General features: G+C 46.5%; 1 protein-coding gene across 2 annotated transcripts in view; it reads left to right on the top strand.

Moving 5' to 3' along the window:
* Window positions 1–14,224, top strand: part of ACOX3 (acyl-CoA oxidase 3, pristanoyl) — a 57,109-nt gene extending 42,885 nt beyond the window's left edge. For both annotated transcript variants that reach the window (XM_077301892.1, XM_077301891.1), the window contains exons 15-17: window positions 434–501; window positions 2,507–2,593; window positions 2,909–14,224. In XM_077301892.1, coding sequence (XP_077158007.1) covers window positions 434–501; window positions 2,507–2,593; window positions 2,909–3,028 — 275 coding nt within the window. In that variant the 3' untranslated portion in view covers window positions 3,029–14,224. The remainder of the gene's footprint in view (window positions 1–433; window positions 502–2,506; window positions 2,594–2,908) is intronic.
* Window positions 14,225–21,912: the final 7,688 nt, after the last annotated feature.

Below are 21,912 nucleotides of genomic sequence, written 5' to 3' on the forward strand. Positions count from 1 at the left end.
CAGGGAAAGTGTTTTTGTTCTCCTTGGCATTTGGCATGGGGTAGACTACGGGGGTTCTTCTCCCCCAGCCTCGCTCTTCTGCTTGGCCTGTTTGCTTTATTTGCTTTATCATGCATTGCAGTGAATAATCTCTTGCAGTTTCTTACTGGTCACTGTATGGCTACTGTTTCCACTTCCTGTCATTTCTGTTCTGCCATGAATTCTGTCTCATTCTCTGTGGTGTTTATCCGGGGGTCCCTTGGAAGAGCGGAGACAGATTGCCTGGAGAGGTTCACTGGGGGGGGGGGCTTCTCCAAGCCCCCCCCCCCCAGCTCAAGAAAAGAAAGGCGAGTCCCAGGGCCTGGATGGTGCGCACAGGCAAACTGTCCCTGCACCAAACACTTGTATGGAATTTTATGCTTTAGCAGGACTAATGACTGAATATCTTTTCTAGGTGGCTTTGCTTCAGGTGAGAAAGCGGGGAGACTCGTGCAAGATGCAATTCTAGAGCTTTGTTCAAAGGTATGTTCCAAACTTGGCCATCTAAGATGACAATAGTGAAAAATGTAAAGTTCTGCATTTAGGTAGGAAAAATAAAATGCACCGTTATAGGTTAGGAGAGACCTGTCTTGGCAGTAGTAGGTGTGAAAAGGATCTGGGGGTCTTAGTAGACCAGACACCGAACATGAGTCAGCCGTGTGACTCGGTGGCTAACAAAGCAAATGGGATTTGGGGCTGCATCAAACGGAGTATCGTGTTCAGATCACGGGAGGTGATGGAGCTGCTTTACTCTGATCTGGTTAGACCTCACTGTATTGAGTTTTGGACATCAGAATTGAAGAAGGATGTTGGAGTGAGTCCAGAGGAGGGCAACCAAAGTAGAGAGGGGTTTGGAAACCAAGTTGTATGAGGAAAGGCTGAGGGAGCTTGGTCTGTTTACTCACAGTCAGAGTAGTTCAGCAGTGGAATAGGCTGCCTAAGGTGGTGGTGAGCTCCCCCTCATTGGCAGTCTTCAAGCAAAGGTTGGATACACACTTTTCTTGGATGCTTTAGGATGCTTAGGGCTGATCCTGCGTTGAGCAGGGAGATGGATGGCCTGTATGGCCCCTTCCTACTCTATGATTCTATGATTCTATGTTTAGCCTGGAGAGAAGATGACTAAGAGGTGATAGAATAACCATCTTCAAGTACTTGAGGGGCTGCCCTAGAGAAGATGGAGCTGAGTTGTTTTCTGTTGCCCCAGAGGGTCGGACCAGAGCCAATAGGATGAAATTAATTCAAAAGAACATTCAGCTAAACATCCAGAAGTTCCTGACAGTTCCTCAGTGGAAGAGGCTTCCTTGGGAAGTGGTGGGTTCTCCTTCTTTGGAAGTGTTTAAGTAGAGGCTAGGTAGCCATCTAACGGAGAGGCTGATTCTGTGAACTTAGCCAGATTGTCAGTGGGTGAGGAGGAGCTTGGCTCTTGGAGTCCATTCTTGCATGCCCAAGGAAATCCTAATCACCACTTTGGGGTCGGAAGGTGAATTTCCTCCAGACCAGACTGACCAGGGATTCTGTTTTTTGGGGTGTGGGGGGCATCCTCAGGGCATGGAATTAGGGTCCTTGTGAGTGGGCAGGTAGTTGAGAATTTCCTGCAGTCTATAGGGAGGTGGACTAGATGACCCTGCTGCTCCCTTCCAACTCTATGACTTTATGACAGACTCTAAGGTCCCCGTGGTGGCATCTGTATCTGGAGGTTTCTTCCTGCCTTATCCAGACTCATTCACGAGGCACATGAGGCATTCTGGCTTTTCTTGCAGCTCTGACTATAGTTTTTTCTCTTTATTTTTGTTAACTAATTTTATCCCACTTTCTTCAAAATGGGACCCAGAGCAGCTGTCAGAGTTACAGACACCCTGTGAGGGAGCGGAGGCTGAGAGAGCCCTGAGATTACTGAAGAAGAGTTGGTTCTCATAGGCCGCTTTTCTCTACCCGAAGGAGTCTCAAAGGGGCCTCCATTCGCCTTCCCTTTCCTCTCCCCACAACAGACACCCTGTGAGGGAGGGGAGGCTGAGAGAGCCCTGATATTACTGAAGAAGAAGAAGAGTTGGTTCTTATATGCCGCTTTTCTCTACCCGAAGGAGTCTCAAAGTGGCTAATATTCGCCTTCCCTTTCCTCTCCCCACAACAGACACCCTGCGAGGTGGGTGAGGCTGAGAGAGTCCCAATATCACTGCTTGGTCAGAACAGCTTTATCAGTGCCGTGGTGAGCCCAAGGTGACCTAGGTGGCTGCATGTGGAGGAAGAGTGGGGTATCAAACCCAGCTCGCCAGATTAGAAGTCCGGCTCCTAACCCTTCCACCCAGCTGGGGAAGTTATTAATTTAGCTTTTGAAAAAAAAAGGCAAAGGTAGACGGGATCCTGAAGCTTTCCCAGTCTAAAGGCTTCAGCTGCTGTATGCTCCCAGCTTATCCTCATGACTGTTGTTTCTAGGTCACCCCAGAAACTGCAGAACGGTTTCCAATTTGCCTTTTTTGTCTCTGCACAGCTGAAGGATGAAGCCGTTGCCTTGGTGGATGTTATTGCTCCTCCTGACTTCATTCTCAACTCCCCCATTGGCAGAGCAGATGGAGAGGTAAGAACAAAACCAAAAAGGACACTGTTTCTCTTAAGCTCTGGCAGGGAAGATGGTGAGCAGATGGAAAAGAGGACGAAATACCTTTTCTCCCAGTAATGGCATGGAAAAGTTATTCAGCAGGTCACTCCCCTATTCCACCGTGATTGGTGGAATTCCTTTCTTTCCCCACCCAGTTCCCCTAGAAAGAGGCAGAGGTGTGCAGTAAACCCATTCTGTCCTCCTGAGTTGCCGTTTTGGGTGAAAAGTGGGTCCTGTGTCTGGAAGGGGGTGAAAACAAGGGCTCTGACAGAACTTGCTCTGTTTCCTTTGCAGCTGTACAAGAACCTCTGGAGCTCTGTCCTCCAGGGCAGCAAAGTGCTGGAGCGGCCATCTTGGTGGGCAGAGTTTTGTGCCAACAAACCAGTTGTGGGTAGACTGAGGTCAAGAATGTGAGTTGAAGAGTACGGAGGAACAGCTGAGGTAGGGTTGGGAGGATGGACTCTGCTATGAGCGAAAGAAATCATGTTTTTAGAATGCTGCAAATGACAGGATGTTTTGTGAAGGAAGTGCTGGGCCGCGCACAGCTTTGAGTCGGCATCCAGGCCTGGGCCCATGGCATAATCCGGTCAAGACCAGCACAGACCAGTTCCGGGCCAGTTCTCTCTTGTGTGGTTTATTCAAAATGCAGGCGCGTGATCCTTCTGAAGCTCAAATATTACTTCCCTTTCTGCTCCTGAGAGCTGGTGGCTGGAATTGAACAGCTGCTTTTGGAACAGTAACTCTACAGGAAACTCAAGGTGGGAAAATAATTGTAGCAAGTAGAAGGAAAAGTATATCCACACAAAGCTAAACTATTCACTTAAATAGTTCTGTCGGAGTCACTGAAGTGTCCTCTTGCGGCTACTGAGCAGGGATGTTTGACTTGGTTCACGTAGGATGAGACATTTCAGATTTTGATTGCCTCTCTAAGGCAACGGATTCCATATCCCTTCATTTAAAGTATATTTAATTGATGGCAGTGAAAATGTTGAATTTTGCATAACATCTCCAGTGTTCTGCATCGTGTCTGTATTTTTAGTTTAAGTGAAAGCAGATGACTTAAGCAGATGCCTCAAGCAGCCGTTTTCAGAATGTCAACATTTAATTTCTGTTAAATGAACTAAAATTATGATACGTTATAAAATAAAATTCTTCTACCTGCTAGGTACGTTTGGCTCTCAGAGTTTGTATATATTTTGTCCCATCATTAGAAATGATGGAATCAGTATTAACAACACTAAACTCAGTGGTTTCTTTCAAATACTCATGAATGATCCAGTTTTCTGGTTTCCTGCACAGTCTGTGTCGCTGTGACCTTTCTGCCTCCGCCTTGTTGCCTTTGTCTCTCCTCTTTAGTCTGCAGCCTGCCTGTCCGGCACAACTCAAGACGCCTCTCCAAAAACATCCTTGCTTGAGGATGGTTCTGGAGTGGGCTGTGCAGGGCCTAAGGACAGCAGAGACATGAAATGTCCAGCCAGCTTGGCCTACAAACAGAAGCAGGACTGTCACAAAAGAAGGATTCCGAGAGAAGAAAGAAATTCTTATGAACACTGCTGTCAATTACGTTACTTGAGAGTAGGCATTTGAACTTTCCATTTGCAGCCTCCCGCTTACAGTCCTCCTGTCAGTCACCCCAGTGACCCTGAGTGCATGGAGTGCCTCCACAGCCTCATGGCGGTGACCGAGCCTGGCCGAAAGGCAGCTGAGAAGGCCCGGATGCGGGGCAGGAAAGCGCTGGGCAGCGTCCTCACCAGGAGGCCCCGGAAGCAGCGGGTGAGAAGTGTTTCATACGAGGACGAGGGTTGGCCTCAGAGAGACTGGAAAGTCCTTTATAAACTGGCTTCCTGAAGCATCTCAGTGCAATTGGAGGCACTTTTGCATGTTAAGAGACAAGCCCCTTTTAAATAAAGACAGCAACAAGACTATAAAAGCTCCATGGGCGTCCTCAGTCCAGTCAATCTCTTTCAGCTTAGCCTACCTCACATGGTTATTGTGAGGATAGGAGGAGGATAGACCACCTACTCCACAATGTGCGGGAGGGAGGGAGGGAGGGAGGAAAGAAGGAAGGAAATAATTTTAATGAGAAGACAGGTTCCTTTTTACCTTTGCCAAATGTTAAAAGGACATTCAAAGTGAGAGAGCGATGGGACAGTGTTTCTTGCTGACTCAGATCCTGTCCCCAAAGCGCTTTCTGTACACAACAGGCCTTATTGCTCGTCAACCCTCATGATCAGGGGACTCAAGGAGCTGCCCTATGAAGATCAGTTGTAACACCTTCTGGGATTTAGCCTAGAAAAAAGGCGAGCAGGAAGGTTATGCCTGGTGGAGAAGGAATGGACACAAGAAGAAACCCTTCCCCCTCTCCCGTAAGAGCCCAGGGTCATCCACTGAAGGAGGGTGGGAGATTTAGGACAGACAAAAGGACGTATTTCTTCACAGAGTGTAAAGTGGATTGTGTGGGACTTGCTGACATAGGATGTCATTATGGCTGCCAGCTTGGAAGCCTTCCAGAGGGGGAGGAGTGGAGACATGGCCATTGGATTGGGTCTGGAAAACAGGATCAACACCATAGGAAATACTCTCCAGGATTTCTGTTTCTGTTGTATAGTTCAGAGTTCAGACTCTGAATCTACCATTTCCTCTAGAAGAATTTATTTCTGTGCTCTGGTGGTCAGTGGTAATTTTGGGAGCGCTACAGACCCCACATTAGATTGGGAAGCTTAGAAATGAGAGGGAAGAGAGAAGAGATTCCTTCCCATGTTCGGCTGTTTTATGTGTTCCTGGGTCCGGCTTGGGAAGCGGTTCAGAAATAAAAACCCGCCGGGGTTTAGCTGCCGTCATCCACTTGCTGATCAAGACCACAGATGTGCGAGTGGGAGATACTTAAGCGTCTGCAGATGTTCAAATCTTGAATAATCTCTTTTCCAACTGGCTTTACAAAATAATTTTTAAACCAGTATTTTTGGGATGAAGCAAGTAGCACATCAGAGTAGCTGAAATATAGAACGTGAGACTTGAATCAGTCAAGAGCTCTTGCACGTGTTAGTTGAAGCCTGGCTGCATGATATGGGCTGCCACAGTCCTGGCAAGAGATGTGATGCCTGGAAAGAGTAGATGCCACTCCCTACATGAACCCCACAAGAACATTGTGGAGTCCCCAAGCGGCCCACCCTCCAACAACTGCGCTGGCTAACAGTTGAATCCCGGATGAGGCTTAAGGTCTTGGTAATCGCCTTTAAGGCCATACGCAGTCTGGGCCCAGGGTATCTGAGGGACTGCCTCACTATTTCCCCCAAAGAGCTCTACACTCTGCCAACTGACTGGTGATCCCTGGCCCCAAAGAAACTCACCTGACCTCAACCAGAGCTTTCTCTGTCCTGGTCCCCTGCTGGTGGAAGGAGCTCCCAGAAGAGACCAGGGCCCTGCCAGAGCTAGCTCAGTCCCACAGTGCTTGCAAAACAGGCCTCTTCCACCAGGCATTTGGTTGAAGCTGATCTGCTGGGCCTCCCAGAACTCATCCTCCCTACCCAAATGGAATCCTGAACTGACCAACTCTTAGGGTTATAGTTAATATGTTAATGTTGCTGAGTTAGCTATGTTTTATCAGTTACAAATTATGCAATCACTGTTACTATTGTCATTCCTTTGACATTACTCTTAATTATAATGTACTCACCTTGTTTCCTGTGTTATACGTAAACTGCCCTGAGCCGCAAGGACAGTTTACATATAACATATGTAACATATATAAATAATTTATTTATTTAATATATAATGAAGCCACAGGCTAAGTTTTTATCCAGGAACTTCAGAAGTTCCTTCATTTCCTGCAGGCTCATGGAATACCTTTTTGCCTTATGCAAAGGCTTTCCCGGCTTCAGTTCAATAGCACAGTTGTTTTACGATGGGGAGGGAGGTCTTCACATCCTTGTTCCTCAAAGGCATTGTGTAAATCCCAGTACTCCCATTCTTCTTGACTCACCCCTGCATGCTCAGCCTCAGATGGAAAGGGCTCTCAGTGTGGAGCTGCAGAACGGCAGTGATCCCAACATCCAGGATCATGAAAAGTCAGTATTCTGGATCTCCGGCGCATGCTGGGGCCCTCCTCCCACAGCTAGTCCAACCCCCAAACAAAAGGGAAAGTAGTCCCCGGGCCATTTTGGGCTGGATCATTTTGCAATGCTCCTCAATGTCTAGATTAAGGGGGGCTTTAAGGTGTGTAGCTGCCCCACCCTTTGAAAGGCGCCCATCCAGTTGTGCAAACTGTGTGGATCACTTCAGCTCTTCCAGACTCACTCTGAGAGTATGGACCATTTCAGGGTTAAGGAGAATCTGTGTGCACCCACAATCCACTACTCCTGTCTCTGGATCTGAAAGAGTGACAAGTATCAACAGAAGAGGGATGCAGCAGCATCCAAAATTATGTCAATACACATTTTATTCACACAGACACAATGCCTATTCAAGAATAGACCAATGCTGGTCATCAAAGCAGATGCTCTCGAAACGGATAAATTCTGAAATACTACCAAATACGTATGCGGACCAAAATCCACTGCTAATTGAACTATCTATAAGAAGAATCGGATTGAAAAGGTGGAGGATGAATGATCATCTACTTGAAGACCCAAAGATACACCAAACCTGTGACTTGTAGAATCATAGAGTTGGAAGGGGCCATACAGGCCATCTAGTCCAACCCCCTGCTCAACGCAGGATCAGCCCTAAGCATCCTAAGGCATCCAAGAAAAGTGTGTATCCAACCTTTGCTTGAAGACTGCCAGAGTCCAATCTGCAAGAGTTCTTTCAGCTAAATACCACACCCCGTCTCCCTGGCCACAGTCTGGGATGCGAGCAAAGCTTTTGCAAGGGGCATATTTATGCGACAAAACACAAAGACAAGGAAAAGAAAAGAAAAAACTGGCTGAGATCAAGGAAAAGTTACAACAATTAGAATGCCAGCATCAAAAACTACAAACTAGGAAATTGTTAAATCAAATTAAACTATTGAGAATATAGAGAGATAATATTGAGGTAGAAGAGATGAGGAAGAAACTAGACTACCTCAAGCAGAAAACTTTGAGTGGGCAGACAAATCTGGAAAATGGCTGGCTCACAAATTAAGAATTTTTTTTTCAAAAAAGTAATATTAATAAACTAAACCACAAAGGTGTAAATTATATCAAAGAAGCAGAAATTCATACATGCGTCACCAAATCTTTTCAGGACATATACAAAGAATCAGATCAAAAAAGGGATTTCATGATGTTTTGCAAAGACATGCCAATCAATAAATTCACAGATACTCATAGAAAGATCTTAAACCAAAGAATTACCATGCAAGAAATAAATGACGCCATATCTGCAACGAAAGTACAAAAAGCCCCAGGGCCCGACGGGCAAAGCGCAATATATTACAAGAAGGTGGGACACGTAATTTCTCCCTATCTGCTTCAGTTATTAAATGAGGTCATTGATGGGCCTCACAACGCAGAAAAGTCCCTTCCGAAATTTTGGCAACAAGCTTCAGTTTGGTGTAGAGAGCCAGTTTGGTGTAATGGTTAGGAGTGCGGACTTCTAATCTGGCATGCCGGGTTCGATTCTGCGCTCCCCCACATGCAGCCAGCTGGGTGACCTTGGGCTCGCCATGGCACTGATAAAGCTGTTTTGACCGGGCAGTGATATCAGAGCTCTCTCAGCCTCACCCACCCCACAGGGTGTCTGTGGTGGGGAGAAGAATGGGAAGGCGACTGTAAGCTGCTTTGAGCCTCCTTCGGGTAGGGAAAAGCGGCATATAAGAACCAACTCTTCTTCTTCTTCAATAACGCTCATCCATAAAGAAGGAGGGGACGTAACATCACCCAACGCTTATAGACCAATATCTTTACTAAATATGGATTATGATTTTTTTGCGAAAATATTAGCGGAGAGACTGAAAAGATGTATAGGGGACATAGTACATCAAGACCATGAAGAACAACCTCAGGTTTGTCCTGAATGTTGCAGACTACATGCGGAAGAAAAAGTTGAAAGCGGCTTTTTTATTCCAAATGTTACCAGTAGAAATTATGGGAAGAGTACTGGAAAAATGGCAATTGGTATTAATAAATTCATATGGAGCGGGAAAAGACCAAAATTGCTTTCAAAACACTACAAGATGTAAAAAGGAGAGGAGGACAAGGAGTACCAAACCTAAAGCTGTACTATCACACAGCGGCACTCACGTATATAGCGGATTGGATACGAGAGCCACAATTAAGAGAACTAATATTTGAAAAAGAGGCCTTAGGCAACAGTTTCCACGAAAGACTTTGGCCGACAGGAACGCAAAAACAAAAGACACCTGGGAACTCCTGGATTGACGGACTGTTAAAAATCTGGACAAAGTATGGTAGCAGATTATCTCCGACGCCATCTATATTGAAATCACTAATCGAAGCTCATTTTAGCACAGCACAAAAAAAAAGACTGACTTGTCTACGATACAAAGTATTTTTAACAAAATCCGGCAAGTTCAAAGAAAGACAAGTTTTAGAGAAAGGAGTGGAAATCCAATGGCTGGAATATAACCAACTTCTATCTAGGTTCAAAGCAGAATTCCAGCATCCATTAAACTTAGAGGCTCCAGTACCAGAATTTGAAAACCTATTAATCCAAGAAAAACCACACTTACCACCGCAGTGCCTCCCAACATACACAAGAAGTCTATTCTTCTATGTGATGACAGCTGCAAGATTAGTGCCGGCTAGAAAATGGAAAATGCAGGAGCTACCGTCAATAGAAGACTGGTTGAGCAAACTGGCAGATCTCGCCAAGATGGCTAAATTAACATTATTGGTTAATGGAAAATCAGAAGAAGCCTTTCAGGAACAATGGGGTCCTTACCTGAACTATCTAAAAAAGTAAATGAGATGGGAAAGGAGCGGGCTCTAATATGCTTAGATCCTAAACAATTGCTTCACTAATGTTTATTATATGTATATTCTAACTTTTCTGGAAAAATAAAAATTATATATTAAAAAAAACAAAACAGAAGAGGGATGTGACTAACTGATCTCACACCCCTGGAAGGGACCTGCCAGTGGGGCTGTCTCACGTCAGGTCACCCCGCTTCCCACTGTCTTCTTTCCTGCTTGCTGGGCTTCCACCATTTCCACTATCCGGAAACAGGCTTAGCTCTCCCCCATGTGACATACCCATCCCACTAAGGTAGTAGGGTTTGCCTGCCCCATGCACTGCCACAGAACATCGGGCTGCAACCCCTTGTGTAAGAACTGGACCTTAGTGGCCTCATTCAAGTGAGAACTGGACCTTAGCCACTAGATGCCAAAACATACCTGAGGGACCGCCTGTCGCTCTGTGTGCCCTGCAGGGCTCTACGCTCTGCAGGAGAAAACCTACGGATCATTCCCGGCCCCAGAGAAGTGCGCCTAGCCTCAACCAGGGCCAGGGCCAGGGCCTTCTCTGTCCTGGCCCCTACCTGGTGGAATGAGTTCCCGGTTGAGCTGCGGGCTCTGCGGGAGCTGTCAGTGTTCCGCAGGGCCTGTAAAACGGAGCTCTTCCACCAGGTCTATGGTTGAGGCTGGGATTGGCGAAGAAGAACATTGCCCCCCTGGGGGGGTTGAATCCCCAATGGCCTTGTTCGGGTAGGGGAGAGTGGTATTTTCCGCCGTGTTGGGTATTTTTATAGTCTTTTAGCGGGGGGTTTAATGGGGGATTTTAAGACTATTGTTACCCGCCATGAGCCTGTAGGGAGTGGCGGAAATAAATTTAATAATAATAATAACAACAACTCAGTGGCATACTAAGAGACTTTTTTAAATCCCTGCCACAGGTTTTCAAAGTGCGCCTCCAGGGCTTGTTTAAACAGGTTGTAATTCAGGAGCTCCAAATCATGTAGCCCCACATACCACCCCTTTCTCTAGGAAGGCACCCACATGACGCACTTTCGATATTCCATTGGGGAAAAGGTGGCCACAGTCATCCATATAGACTTGCACCTGAAACAGGAAGGACAGCTTCTCTGCTGAACCATCAAAAAAGGTGTGGAGCTTCCTTAGCTCTTGGGACCCTCCTGGGTTCGGGGCCGGAGGGGTCAGGACTGCTGCATCCAAAGCTTCCTCCTGTGTCCGGGCCTCAGTCGATGTCGAGGCCGCCGCCTCTGCTCCCGAGGCCGATGTGCCCAGTCCTTCCTTGTCCAAATCCTCACCATCCAAGTCTTTTTCCATCAACATGTTGGTCAAACGGGGGGTGGGGCAGCTCAGAACCAATAAGCTCTTGTAAAATGTGAGGATCTTCATTAGGCCAAAAAATAAACTATTTTAGTAAAAGTTTCATTTATTGAGCCAAGCAAGTACACTAAGGCATTGATAGAACTGGGTTTTGGGTTACAGATCTTTGCATATATCATCCCCTGTTATTTCCCCCCACCCCCACCCCTATGGGAAGCGCCTGCAAATGGCGGGCTTTTTACAGCCATAACATTCTGATAAGGACACAGTCTCCAAGACACCAGGGAGAGGCAGGGATGGTGTGTGAAGGGAAGGGGAGGTTAGAATACAGAGGGAAAGTGTCATAAACCATACATTAAAACTTAGCTACAATCAATCTCTTAAATCATGACAGACCCATGAGGATTCTGACAAACTCCCAATACCTGCCTATACACAGTGACCCCAATTTAATGCCCAAGTGATCCCTCAAACACACACACCAAAACTCTCCAGAATCCTGCCTGGCCTTGAGAAAATTCATCTGATCATTGTGGTGATCAGCAATTCCCTGGGTATTCAAGGAAGGGCCATAGGAGACAAACACTGGCGCACCCCCTCCTGCCCACCCACTCACAGTCTGCCTAAGTTAATCAGCATTTCTGTCAGATGACTCTCTAGCCTCTGCTTAAAATCTTTAAAAGAAGGAGAACTTGCCACCTCTCAGGAAAGCCTGTTCCACTGAGGATCTGTTCTAACGGTCAGGAACTTCTTCCAGATGTTTAGCCGAAAATTCATTTGAATTAATTTCAGCACGGCTGAACCGCCCCAAACCATTGGAGATCATCCACCAAAGCACCTAGCACCGTCTCTACCCCATGGCCAGGATGGTATGGGTTGAGCACCGAAGCTTCCTCCAAGTATGCTAGGAGATGTTCTGCACCAGCCCTTTCAACCACCTTACCCAGAAACACAAGATGTGAGACTGGGCAGTAGCTGGCAGGGTCCTACGGATCCAGCGATGCTTTTTTCTTTTAAGTAAGGTCCGAACCACTCCCCACTTCAGCGCCTCTGGGAACTCCCAGGGAGAGATTGATAATATCCCTCATTGGGACTCCTACCTTGTGGTCACTCGTCTTGAGCCACTACAACGGACAGGGATGCAGGGGGCAAGTAGTCACCCTCACCTTCCCCAGTCACTTGTCTACTTCAGTTTCTGAGAGCCACCTGAAGTCATCAAACGAGGCAACCAAGCGGCCTCCAGTTCCCTTTCTATGTTAAGCGCGACAGGAAGGTCCTGATGGAGCAACAAGCTCATTAATGCCTCACAGCCAAGTTCCTATTGACTAATGTGTTAGCGCCCTTCCTTGGGGGCAGTAAGAATCCAAAGTACCCCAAACAATTGTGCTGGGCAAGACTCATGGAGGTGATAGAGGTGGCATAAATTGATTTTGGTTTGGGGGGCCTGGAGATCTCCCTGGCTACAGACTCATTCAGTAATGAAAAGTGGGGTATAAAAACCAACTTCTTCTACCTACGGTGATGCTTAAGAGGCTGTTGTTCTGAGCTTTGGGGAATGAACTTGTTCTTCTTGCACAAAGGAAGGAAGATACTGTGAAGCCCCTGATTCCTCCACCTGAATGATGTAGATGACCTTATACGCTATCTCCGGTCATTCAGATTTTACTGTAGTGACAATCAACTAAAAATAAACTTTGAAAAAACGAAGATCATGGTATTTGCCAAGACCCGATATAAGTTTCCCTGGATAATAAATGGTAAACATATAGAACAGGTCAATCACTACAAGTATTTAGGCATAAACTTTACTTATAATAACAGTTGGGCCAACCATAGAGAAAAAACAATCAAATCTGTAAAAGGCCAGTTGTCCCTTTTAACCAAGTTTTATCATCAAAAAGGCAACACAAACCTTCAAGCAGCCATTAAAATCTACAATGCCAAAATAATTCCTCAGATTCTTTATGGAATCCCAATATGGATGGATGCATTTAATAATAAATTAGATAACATCCAATCTTTCTTTTTCAGAAATCTGCTAGGAGTCCCAAACTGTGTGGCCAATCATACACTTGTCGCAGAACTTGGCCAACAGAGTGTAGAAGCCTGGGCTTGGTTTCAGTCCTTTAAATACTGGTTAAAAATCCATTTCTATGCTCAAACAGGTAGTTTGTTAATTTTGAGTGACCCTTATTCTTTCAGCTGGCTGGGCAAAATGTCAAAAAAAACTTCAAATTATGGGTCTGGACATGTCATCCCTTAGCATGCAAGATGAAAAGACGATACTTAAGCTAATATCACAGAGACTAGAAGATCAGGATACACAGATTCTGGGCTCCTCTAACAACAGTGTATGTTCTCCCCGCTTCTGGGATATTCCCTTATCTTACAAATCCATGCCCATGTATCTCCAAATTCTGGAGACACACCAGTTAAGAAGAGCATTTCTAGTAGCTCGCTTAAACATCTTTCCCTCAAATGTCACCCGAGCTGAAAGAACTCACAACAAATCTTCTATGGAAAGAAAGCTTTAATGGAAGTTAGCTCTAGTCACTATAACTCGAGAAGTCAAATCTGCCAAACAACAGAACTACAGGCACTTATCAATGCAATTCTCCCGCCCAAAACTTGGGTGTTCCCAGGGGAGGGGTGCCCCCTCTCCCAGGTGCCATCCCAGGCTTCCCGCCAGAGGTGTTGAAATTTGCGCGGCCTTGAGCCAGCCGGCACCAGCGACAAGATAAAGCCTCTCGCAGGCATCACTGGGTTTCTTTTACAATGTTTCTGTTACAATATGCAGAGCGAGCAGGCAGAGATCAAAGTAAACAAATCAAAGCAGGCAACTACAAAGCATGATTACATGGGAACAGAGAATAGACCTGGGTTACAAGGTTAAGACACAATATGCAAGGAAAAGTACACAGGCAAGATGGAGTCACCCCTGTCCATTGGATCATGGCAGAGAACAGGCACTGATCCTGACAGGTAGATTTTTGAAGATCCCTCCTCCGGAGAGATACTGTTTACATGGATTTAGTGTCCCAGACATGTTGTACCATATACTTCTGGTTTGAAGTATTTCGTCGCCCGTTAGCTAATTATCTGAAGAAATTGAAATTCAGCTGTGTTAATGAGAAACACTGGATTAAAATGATACTAAATGTGAGGGACACAGCAACTATTATAATAGTAGCAAAGTTTTTACTGGCAATTTTAAATGAAAATCTTTTACGATAGATTTTACATCTGAAACTTTGAAATGTTCGTTTCATGCTTTGCAATTTTATGCCAATAAAGGTACTCTGAATCAGAATCTGATGTAGATGCTGAGGTAGATACCAGGTCAGATTTCTTTATAATAAATACTTTGTGTTCCACATCATTGTCATTGTCGTCGTCTTCTGTCATCCAGTTGCAGCTAACCTTTTGGGCTCTTCAAGGCAAGAGGTGTTCAGAGTTGGCTCACCATTGCCTGGTATTCATCCCTTGGTGGTCTCCTATCCAGGACTGCCCAACCCTGACAAGGCTATAGATCTTGTTAAGACAAGAGTGATAGAAGCAGAGAGGCAACATGATCTCAACAATATTCAGGACCCGCTTTTTAGGAAAGATCTTCTAAACAGCAACACCCTGATGCACTATCTAAGAAAAGTGGTAAATCCTGAGCACAGGAGATCCTTTACCCTCCTTCGTCACAATGCCCTGCCCTCTGTTTACTTGAGTGGGAAATTTGATGGACTCCCTCTCAAAGATCGGCTCTGTATCTGCAACGAGGGTCAAGTAGAGAACACAGAAGACACCCTATTTGAGTGCAAGCTGTATAATCATACTCGCACAGGTGCATTAGTACCAATGCCTATAGAACGCCCTCTCGACCTAAGAAAGCATCAGCTGCAACTATTGCTATCAGATTCTAATAATTTTTTAATCAGCAATGTAGCAAAATTTGTGCGGCTAGCTTTAAAAACTAGGAAAGATTGGGTCACAGAACTTCTTATGTAATTTAGGTTAGTAGCTTTTAGTCTCTTAATCTTGTTCTTTGTTTTATACTTTAACAGTTTTAATAGTTTTATTGCTTTCATGGCTCATTTTATCCTTGTAAAATAGTCAACGGTATTTAATGCTTTTAAATGTTGACTTTTATGGTGAAGTTTTTAAGTTTTATTGTTGGTGCATTTTTAACCTTTTAAATGTACTACCTTCCCTTTTTATAAACTGCTATTGTATAGTAATGCATCTAAAATTTTGGTCTAACTGACTGCAAAATAAAGATTATTATTATACTGCCCAACCCTGCTTAGTTTCCAAGTTCTTTTGAGATTAGGCTTCCCTGGGCAGTCCACGTGAGGACTCTAGTGCCCCCTGTCGTGCTTTCAGAGAGCCACACTCCTCCAAGTCAACAGTTTCTCTTTGCTGTTAAACTTGTGCTCAGTCTTAGAAAACAAATATGATTTTAAAAACAAAGGTGTTGTGTTTCTCCCTGATTTTAAAAAAAACTACAAGGCCAGAAACCAGCCTGCTGCCAAATGGACCTCCAGAAAGCTCAAGGCTGTGGAAGGACAAACTTATGTCGATATAAGTGCCTTCTGGTGAAGATACTTCTGAAGTCCAGAAGGGCTGTGTTCTTTGCACAGCTACCATGAGTTCATACAATGGCTCCGTCATCTGACTGAAATCTGGCACAAATGCCCTGGGCAAAAGTCAAGAACCCCTATAGAAGAATCCTCCATGAGGATCAGAGCAGCAGATGTTAATTACAGCAACTTCATATTAAGGAAGAATCCACTCTTCCCATTTCAGCAGTCTCAGATTCATATTCTTGTCCACATACCAACATCTGGATATGATAAATCTTATGTTTCTGCATATCATGCCAAGATTTTGCAAATGTATAGCCCAGCCTTGCTCAACCTTTTTACTATTGATAAACCCCCGAAACACTCTTCAGGCTTCAAGAAACCCCAGAAGTGATCTCTGGAGGCCACACCTTCCTGCCACACCCCTGGAAGTCACATGTCATCACTGGCTGTGATATAACCAGGCCGCTTTCACAGGGCAGGAAGTGACGGCCCAGAAACATTTTCAGATGATGTGTGAACTGAGCCATACCTGTGCTCTGGGCTAGCTACCAGTTTGTTCTTCTTCACCAAGGAGATTCTGCAGAAATAGGGCTGGGACAGACTGCTTCAACTCCTCCATCCCCTCCCACCCTAGAAACAAGGCCGGGGAAAGCCTATGCCTCTCCGTCACCCCCCTCCCACACTTGTTAACATTACTCCAGTCGCTACCATGTGCAATGAGTCTCAGCCAGCAAGGATTTGTGTAGCCAGGAGGGCCCCTTCCCACCCCCCTCCATGCCCATGGTCATTCTGGGAAGGAGGGGCAGGTTGACAGGACCATCTTATCGCCCAATTATTTTTTATTTTAATTAAAAATAATTTGAAATATATGTGAACAATTAATTAACTCTCACCAAAATGGTGGAACTCTTTTGGGGCCATCGCAAAACCCTGATTGAAAAGCTTGGTGTAAGCACTGCTAATCTCTTCTATTAAGAATCCAGATTTCACACATTTTATTTCTGCTCCAGTCTTTATGAATCCCTAATAATCGTTCCCATTATTGTTGTGCATTGATTAAGGGAAAGGAAGCCACTGTGTGCTTCTCTTCTGTCCTCTGGGGCCGCTTGGTGCAACTGAGAGCCAGTTTGGTGCAATGGTTAGGAGTGCAGAATTCTAATCTGGCGAGCCGGGTCCCATTCTGCACTCTCCCACCTGCAGCCAGCTGGGTGACCTTGGGCTCGCCATAGCACCGAGAAAGCTGTTCTGACCGAGCAGGAATATCAGGGCTCTCTCAGCCTCACCCACCCCACAGGGCGTCTGTTGTGGGGAGAGGAAAGCCGCTTTGAGACTCCTTTGGGTAGAGAAAAGCAGCATATAAGAACCAACTCCTTATTCTTTCTTCACTCATTGAATCACCTTTGGATTTCCTCTGTTCTCACATTGGGGGCTTTGCCTGGCGAGGTTCCTCCAGCTGCTTCAGCTTTCTTATTCTGAATATCTGCTGCTGGGGACCATTCTGAACCCCCATAGAGGTAGATCAAGATGGAGAGACAGAGATAGATCTCTGTGTGTGAGAAACTTCAATTTCTAAATAAGTAACCTCATAAAATGAAAGTTTCTTTTTGTAAGAAAAATGAAAGCATCTACAGCGAAGGCATAGTCAGGACTGAGATACAAAACATAGAGCAAGAAATAAAGGGGTTTGCTCCCTCCTCCCCTGGGAATCTGAACCAGGCATAGTTCAAAGTAGTAAAATAATTGAGATAATCATTTGGTTATCCGAACAACAGGTCTGAGAACTAGGGGAAACTTAACAGAAGGATGGTGGGATGAATGTGGAGAGAGGATAGGGGGTCATAAAACATTGCAGCAGGAAACGAACTTGGGGTGTCAAACCAAAGCATCTGGGTTACATCAGGGCAAAACAGGTCAGAGCAAGCAATAGAACCAAATCATGGAAACCAAATAAAATCATGGCTGAAAACCTGGGGATTCTGACACCGAGTTAGTCTGTCGGTAACAGGAGGAAAGAGTAGGACTCCAGTAGCACCTTAATGACTAATCACATTTGTGGCAGGGGAGGAGCTTTCATAAAGTCACTGCTGAAGAAGTGAGCAGTGACTCCCAAAAGCTCATATTTTACCACAAATGTTGCTAGTCTTTAAGGTGCTTCTGAATGCTTCCTGTTTTCCATTTGAACTCTTCTGAAGTTCTTGGCTGAACAGTATTAGAAGCAGGATGCTGGACTGGATGCACCTAATCCAGCAAGGTTCTTTCAGTGTTTTGAAATGGAAATATTTGCTGTATTCGTGAAGTGGGGTGCACTTGTCAAGTCAAAGCACCTTTATGTGCTTAACAAAAGCATTTAAGTTAAAAGACAGGATATTTCAAATCCCAATTTGTTTGAAGAAAATCCTATGGAGGAATTTTGCAACAGCTTCAGTTGCTTGAGAGTTTTGATCCGATAAGAGAAAGTGCACTATAGTCGAGGGATCGTGAGGCTTGTTCTCCCTCGTAAGAGGATTTATGGACTGATCTCTGAGGTGGTTGCGCTCCTCACAATAGAGCCGGACACGTTCCACCGACTCAGGTTTCCTTGAAGAGCACAAGCAAAGCCTGTCAGCAAATGGAATTTGGGCCGAGCAACCTTTAGTCGGTGCCCTCGGTAGGAGGGTTAGTCTCGCAAGCATACAAAACGCTTCCAGTGGCCAGGTCTCCACTCGTTCCCCTTTTAAAGCCCTGTGCTGGGAAACCTTTTTAAAAACTAAGACCCAGCTGCCAAATGTGAGCTGGGGTCCAGATTGCCTTGAGAATGCTGACGTGTTCTGCCTGATTGGAAGAGTGGGTCATATCTGGCAACACAATAATACTAATCTGTTAACTATATATTGAATTTTGGAGGTCTCCACCGGAAGATTAGATGAACAATATCTCAGCAGCGAAGAATGCAAAATCCTCCCCCCACCCAGACATGAGCCACTCTTTAGTCAGGAACAAATGTTTCACAGGATTTCGGTGGAAGAGTCAGTGGACGTGTGAGACTTCTAAGGAAATGTTCTCTGATGAATAATTCCGAGAAATGGCCCCTCTGGGGAAGGCGCCCCTGGAAGGCCATCCAGCCTGATTCTCCATCGCCCTGGCAGAGCTCCTTGTGCTTTGGTCTAGCCATGGGAAGGCAGTTCCCAGGAACGGCAGTGCTGCTGTGCCTGCTTGTTGTTCCAATGGTTTTTTCTGGTGACTTCATATTTATATTTAAAAACCGTGATCGCATTGGGCTGGAGGAGGTAACGTCCCCAGTGCTGCCCCTGCCCCACTCCCCGGGCCACAGGAAGGCAGGTGGTGCAGAGGCCTACGGTGGCCCTGGCCCTGTGCGGGACCCGGAGGCCGTGTGGAAGGTGCCCCAGTGTCCCTGGTGTGGCACCAGCCCCACTCCCCAGGCCACAGGGAAGTGGGCAGGCAGGCAGGCAGCGCAGAGGCTGCTGGTGGGCCTGGGCCTGCCATCACTGCTCCTCATCCACGGGGAAATCTGCGTGCCACTCCAGCGCTGCTCCCTGCCCCATGGCAACATGGAGGCGTCTAGCAGGCCTGGCCCTGTCAGTGCTGCTCCATGGTTCCACAGGATGGCGGGAAGGTGTACAAGGAAAAGACAGGGAGACATCTTGTCACGTGAGATTAGGAGGCCATGCGGCAGCCCCTGCATGCGACGTTTCTGAGGCTTCCTGCAGGCGCCCCAGTACAGGGTGGGCTGCCCAAGGCATGGTTGGGCCAGTGCAGGCCATTCTCAGGAGGACTCCCTGGGGGACCAACCAGGAGGGCTACGTGTTGTCGTTTCCATGTTATTGTTTATAGATAGATGTGGGTGGTCATGGAGTTCTTGGGGGTGTTAGCCAATGTGCTGGACTTCTCCCCCCACCTGCCCACTGTGGCCTGCCCCCATCTTCCACCAGTGCTGCACAATAGATTGTACCCCTCAATTTTAGTATACACCATTTTTTTCTTATTGCAACTCAGTAGACCATATTTACAATGTTATGTATGTAATATTGGAGAAATATTGTTTTATTCGTATTTGTACCATATTGTTTTAATTATGCTTTGTAACGCCCTTTGGCTGTATACAATAAATGTTTTTGTATCGTATTGTAAGAGAGAGGTTGATTAATTCCCGGAGGGGGGGCCCAATTCTATGTCTATTGTTTTTAGGAGCCATGATGGGCATGGGTCTAGAGGGCAAGTGGTTGGCCTCGTTGCTGCTAGCATCCTGTCCACTTCAGTTTGTGAGAGTCGTCTGAAGTGACTCCTTGTTCTCTCCAAAGACGGCCAAGGGGCCTCCAGTTCACTTTCTGTGTCTAAAGTTGAAGGAAGGCCACAACGAAGCCTCGAGATTCTGTCTGCAAAGTGACTCGCAAATGCCTCACAGCTAATGTCCAATTGGCTATTGTTTTGCCGCCCTTCATCGAGGGCGGTGAGAGATCGGACTTCCCTTAATAACTGTGCTGGGCGTGAGTGCGCAGACGCGATGCATGTCGAGTAAAAGTTGCGTTTCACTGACTTCACCGCCATCTCATAGGCTTCCATCTGCATTCTATAAGATGCTCTCGATTCTTCGTCACGAGTCTTCCTCCAAACTCGCTCTAGGCGTCTCAGTTCCCGTTTCTTCTGGCGGAGCTCCTTCGTATGCCACGGAGCCCGCTTGAGACGGGGTCGGAGAGGGCGTTTGGGAGCTACCTCGTCAATGGCTGCCAGCATCCTGTCATGCCAGTCGCTGACCAGTCCATCTAGAGAAGTGCCGGGAGGCATTGGGTTCCGCAGAGCATTCAGGAATCCAATTAGTTCCATAAGTCTATGCGGGTGAGCTGAAATGTGCTCAGCACCCAACTGAGGGGGAGGTGGCAACCTGAGCTGGGTCTTCAGGGTATAGTGGTCTGACCATGGCACGGCAGTAGTCATGACCGGATCCATGCTCAACCCTGCACAAAAAATGAGGTCCAGGGTGTGGCCTGCCTGGTGGGTAGGGCCAACAACAAAGAGCGAGAGCCCTAGTGTTGCCATGGCTGACACCAGGTCCAGCCCATTGCCAGAGGACGGCAGTTCCGCATGGACGTTAAATCCCCAGAATTAGCAGTCTGGGGAACTGTAATGTCCAGGAGGCCACTGCCTTGAGCAGGGCTGGCAAGGCATTTGGGGGTGCATTGGGCGTGTGATACACCAGCCAGATGGCCACGCTCTCGGTTGTGCCCCACCTGAGGCCAACACGTTCAATTCCTGGGATTGTCAGTGCAGGGAGAGCCCTGAAGGAGATGTTATTACGGATCAGGATTGCCACTCCTTCCCGCCCCACGGTCTGCGACTGATGGTGGACAGAGAACCCTGCAGGGGCCAGTTCTTTGAAGGTGACTGTTTCACCATCCTTGGACCAGGTTTCTGTCACACACAGCAGGTCTACCCCATGCTCTGCAAAGTAAGTTTGCAGGATGGAGGCTTTGCTGTTAATTGACCTGGCGTTGCACAGCATTAGTGTCGGAGGTGGCCCTTTGCCTCCACCCTAGTGGCTTGAGAGATGGGGCGAGGTTAGAAGGGGTTCGAGCACGGTCATATCTCAAGCTCCTTCTATTGTCCAGCCTCCTCCCACCGCTGTCTCTTTTCTGCTTATTATTGGGATCCCTAATCCCCTTTGGTTTTGGAACCTTTGGTTTTTCCAGTTTCAGGTGGATTGATTTGATTTTGTGTGTGTGTGTGTGTGGGTGTGGGTGTGGGTGTGGTAATTTCAGCTGGGTTGGGATTCCACAACGATGGCCCCAATCGGCTTACTGCATCTCAGGGTTACCCAGTCTGGAGTTGGTTTGATTGGGTGCTAGTACATCTTATTTGCTCCCATTCAGTTTGGGTGGAGAGGGAGAGGATCTTTTTGGTTTAAAATTTTACGGGTCAGGATTGCCCTGCCCCACAGTCCGCAACTGATGGTGGACGGAGAACCCTGCAGGGGCCAGTTCTTTGAGAGCAACTGTTTTGCCATCCCTGGTCCAGGTTTCCACCAGGCACGCCAGGTCTGTCCCCTGCTCTGCAAAATAGGCTTGCAGAGTGGAGGCTTTGTTGTTGATTGACCTGGCGTTGCACAACATCAGTGTCGGAGGTGGGTTGTTCACCGCTGCCTCCACCCTAGTGACTCGAGAGATGGGGCAGAGCTTAGGAGGGGCCTGAGGTTGATCGTATCTCAAGCCCCTTCTTTTGCCCAGCCTCCTCCCACCACTGTCTCTGCCTCTTCCCTTTCCAGTCAGTCTAATCAGTTCACTTCCCGCCCCCAATTTCATTTATAAATTATAAATTGTGCTTAATCAGTAAAATAAGTTTGATAGAAAGTACTGCATACATTACTATATTCCCCCCCCCCCCAAATCTTTTTTTCCCCCTATCTTTCTGTCACTTCAACATTCTGGAAAATTTTACACCTCTAATATCCAGTACTAGGAAGAAAAATGAAATAAAAACCATGATTAAAAACAATATG

The sequence above is a fragment of the Paroedura picta genome, chromosome 10 (assembly GCF_049243985.1).
Source record: "Paroedura picta isolate Pp20150507F chromosome 10, Ppicta_v3.0, whole genome shotgun sequence".
Lineage (NCBI taxonomy): Eukaryota > Metazoa > Chordata > Lepidosauria > Squamata > Gekkonidae > Paroedura > Paroedura picta.